Here is a 4,303-nt window from a genome sequence, read left to right as displayed (position 1 = left end):
AAGTGCTTTGAAGATTAAAAGATAAGCTTTGAAATGTGTATTGATTGCCATGGATACTCCCTTGATAATCTGAAATATATCTGATTAATTCAGCCGTGCTTGGTATACCGAATTCCAGGTATGAACAAATATTAAATAAATGTATAAACAACATCTCAAAAAACGTCCCTTGCAAAGCTTTCTAGGGGCCTAATTCTATCAGACGTAATATAATTTGCTTGAGTTATTCGTCCTCTTTTGACTATTGGGTAGTGAATTTTTCAGAGCACACAATACGCAAAGATGTATACAAGTTTTTAATAGTGCCAGATTGAACGAAATCAGTTGAATAATCTTATATTACTCTGCACGCCGACTGTAGCGTGTCACTACATACCATACGTACACACCTCATGACAATGTGTAGTGCATATGTGTAAGTAGTTATGGATTAACAGAATAATATTTTTCGCACATCTCAATCTCAAACCTTGTTAACATGCAAAGTAATCAGTGAACGCATCATCTGTATAACTGACTGATTGGTAAAGGCTGGGAATAGAGGTTTCCCCGGACTGTAAGATAAGTACATATGGACACTATGTATATACAAATCTGTTTGTATGTGTGTGGATTGCTGTATATTTAGCAAAAGTAGCTCTAACATTATGAGTGAATTATCAGCTAAGCCGCTGTTAAGTCTTTTTTTTGTTTGTTTCTGTTTACCTCCATCATAGCCGGGGTAGACATCGAAGGAACTTTTGTTTTGATACTGCTTTCTCATTGTGTTATTGTTGTATTTCATTTAGAATTTTTACAGGCGCCTGGAACGAATTCTATAAAAGCGCATTTGCGATCAATGTGAGAAACAATTGAGTTCTAACCATGCGAGCGATTGCAGTGTTTGGTTTATTTACAGTTTTTCTGGCCTTGAGCAATGGTAAGAATATAACAGCTCTGGTGACATCTTAAGGGCTCACGAGTATAATTGGAAAATCTTTATCTATTTCGCAGCTTATGGCCATGGCGGCGGAGGATCAGGTGGACTGGGCTTGGGCACGGGCCTAGGTGGTGGCCTTGGACTTAGTTTAGGCGGAGACAAGGGCGGTTTGCTAGGCCTTGGATTAGGCGGCAGCAGTAGCGCAAGTGCCAGTTCGTCGGCTTCTGCCGGTGGCGGTGGAGGATATGGCAGTGGCGGTGGCGGGTACGGTGGAGGTGGTGCAGGGGCTGGTGGTGCAGGTGCTGGCGGCGCAGGTGCCGGTGGCGCAGGAGCTGGTGGGCTTGGCCTCGGTCTCGGCCTAGGACTTGGCGGCGGAATCGGTGGTGGTGGTGGCGCCGGCGGCGGTAAAGGCTTATCTGGAGGTTATGGATCAGGCTCTGCTGGTGCAGATGCTGGAAGCGGATTAGGTGGAGGCATAGGTGGTGGACATGGCGGAGCTGGTGGTGGTGGCGGTGGACACGGATCTGCATCATCAGGCAGTTCTGCCGATGCTGGTGCTGGAGGTGGATTCGGTGGTGGTGGTGCTGGCGGTGGATTCGGTGGTGGTGGTGCTGGTGGTGGATTCGGTGGTGGAGGTGCTGGTAGTGGTGGTGCTGGTGGCGCCGGTGGTTACGGTGGTGGACAAGGCGCAGCCGGAGGCCATGGATCAGGATCTGCCGGTTCAAGTGGTGGCATAGGATTGGGCGGTGCAGGCGGCTTTGGAGGTGGACAAGGCGCGGGTGGTTTTGGCGGTGGTAAAGGCGCAGCCGGAGGCCATGGATCAGCTTCTGCAGGTGGTTCTGCCGGTGCAGGCGGTGGCATTGGCCTCGGTGGGGCCGGTGGCCTCGGAGGAGGTGGTGGTGGTGGTGGTGGCGCTGGCGGTTATGGTGGCGGTCAAGGCTCGGCCGGAGGTCATGGAGCAGGAATTGGCGGTGCTGGTGGTATTGGACACGGACTCGGTGGTGGTGGTGCAGGCGGTTACGGTGGCGGTCAGGGCTCAGCCGGAGGTCACGGATCAGGTTCTGCTGGTGGCGGCGCAGGTGGCTTTGGAGGTGGTCTTGGCGGTGCTGGTGGTTTTGGTGGTGAAGCCGGTGGTGGTGCCGGTGATTATGGTGGTGGACAAGGCTCAGCCGGAGGTCACGGATCAGGCTCTGCTGGTGGCGGCGCAGGTGGCATTGGAGGTGGACTTGGCGGCGCTGGTGGTTTTGGCGGCGGCAAAGGGGGAGCCGGAGGCCATGGATCTGCTTCAGCAGGTAGTTCTGCCGGTGCAGGCGCTGGAGGCGGAGGTGGAGGTGGAGCCGGTGGTGCTGGCGGTTACGGTGGCAGCCAAGGCGCAGGCGGCGGTCATGGAGGCGGCGGTGCTGGTTTAGGTCTTGGTCTCGGTCTCGGCGGAGGCTTAGGTGGTGGTGGTGGTGGTTTTGGAGGCGCAGGAGGACACGGTAGTGCCGGAGGTTTTGGCGGTGGTCCTGGAGGTTTTGGCGGTGGTCCTGGAGGTTTTGGTGGTGGTGCTGGAGGTTTTGGCGGTGGTGCTGGAGGTTACGGCGGCGGAGCTGGAAAGGCCGGTGGTTACGGAGGCGGTGGTAGCCGTGGGGGTTACGGAGGCGGTGGTAGCCATCGTGGTTACGGAGGTGGTGGTAGCCATGGCGGCTATGGTGCCGGCGGCTCATCTTCAGCATATGCATCATCATCAGCGTCAGCTTCAGCATCAAGCGGTGCCAAATCCGGCTATCACGGCTAAATTGAACACCAAGCATTTCGCTAGAATTATCGAGAATGTGACTTTTTGTATTTTAAAAACGAGGAGATTTTATGTGTTCGACTGTTGTTAGTAAAAAAAAAACCATTAGGAATTTGTAATGTGATTGAAATAAAATTGAAAAAAAAAAAAACGTAAAACGTATTAATGTAACAATTTGTGAAACCTGTTTGCTCCTGTACAAAATGAAACTTGTTAGAGTGCATTGAGTTATTGACATAAGATTCCGCTGAAACTGCCTATTTTGCATCGGATGAGCTTTAGGGAGGTCGCCACGATCAAGGGGATTTTTTTTCGCTAGCGACATTGCAATACTTGAATGCAGGTTGCTTTAGTAGAAGTAATTAAACATTTAAATTGCTTTTTATTTAGTATTTAAAAAAATAATAGCGTCAGATCAAGATGATTTTTTATTTTAATATTTTGCTTATTGATGCTCATATCTGTTTACCGGACGCTAACTGTGTGGCTGTTTGTCGCACGCCAACAATAAGGACAACATTTGCTTGATTGCTGTCTTCGCATTGTTCTTACTGCTTAGTCCACAAAATGCTTGTATTTACACCTGATTGCATTTGTATTGATAACCAGGTTGGGGCATTGTCTGATAATAAGTTCAGCTTCGACTGCAGTGCTGTCACTTTTTCTCTCTGATTCACATTGCCATTAGCGTAAACATCAAAATAATCAACATTCAACCCAAAAACTCAATTTGATTCTCTATCCTCCACCGATTCGTCAGCTAAGTAAAAAATTACATTCCGTAAGGCAATTCAGATATAGTCTCGGAAACGTTCATAACTTCTATGGCCAGCCACACTACAAGTGCGGGTATACTGGGTTGCCCATATTCGACGGACCCATGTTTTTTTTTTTCTTAAATAAAAAAAAAAACACAATTTTTTTGATGTTGACGATAATAATCATTTTATTTGGTTGAAGTAGATTTGCTGACATCACTTTTTGAATATGATATCTCTCAAATGGCCGCCTTGAGCCTGTACGGCGTATTGTGCCCGTTTTGCAGCATTTTCCATAGTTTTAGCTAGCATTTCGACTGGAATAGCGGCTATTTCCTCACGGATGTTGTTCTTGAGCTCTTCTATGGTCTTCGGCTTATTGATACAAACCATTGATTTTAAATATCCCCACAAGAAGAAGTCAGGTGGCGTTAAATCTGGCGAACGCTGTGACCAGTTAAAATCGCCATTTTTCGACATCAAATGACGAGGAAACAATTTCTTCAAAAAATCGATTGAGGTGCGAGCTGTGTGTGGTGGAGCGCCATCTTGTTGAAACCAGAACTGCCTCATACGCTTTCGACGAATAATAGCGCTCCTGATTGACGGTAACAGCTTGACCGTCTTCATTTTCGAAGAAAAACGGCCCAATAATCGTTTTCGCACTAACGCCGCACCAAACAGTGACTTTTTCGTCGTAAAGAGGTACCTCTTGAATTTCGTGAGGATTTTCAGTGGCGTAAATACGGCAATTTGGCTTGTTTACCGTCCCATTCAATAACAAAAGAGCCTCATCGAACATAATGATTTTGTTCCAAAATTGCTCGTCATCTTCAACCATTTCGATGA

General features: G+C 47.9%; 1 protein-coding gene across 1 annotated transcript; it reads left to right on the top strand.

Moving 5' to 3' along the window:
• Positions 1-810: 810 nt before the first annotated feature.
• On the top strand, positions 811-2,755 carry LOC128857894 (uncharacterized). The gene is made up of 2 exons (XM_054093713.1): positions 811-919; positions 994-2,755. The coding sequence occupies exons 1-2, from the start codon at positions 865-867 to the stop codon at positions 2,694-2,696; spliced, it is 1,758 nt and encodes a 585-aa protein (XP_053949688.1). The 5' UTR covers positions 811-864; the 3' UTR covers positions 2,697-2,755.
• The last annotated feature ends 1,548 nt before the right edge of the window (positions 2,756-4,303 follow it).

This window comes from Anastrepha ludens, chromosome 3 (assembly GCF_028408465.1).
Source record: "Anastrepha ludens isolate Willacy chromosome 3, idAnaLude1.1, whole genome shotgun sequence".
Lineage (NCBI taxonomy): Eukaryota > Metazoa > Arthropoda > Insecta > Diptera > Tephritidae > Anastrepha > Anastrepha ludens.
This window is presented reverse-complemented; position numbering and strand designations above follow the sequence as displayed.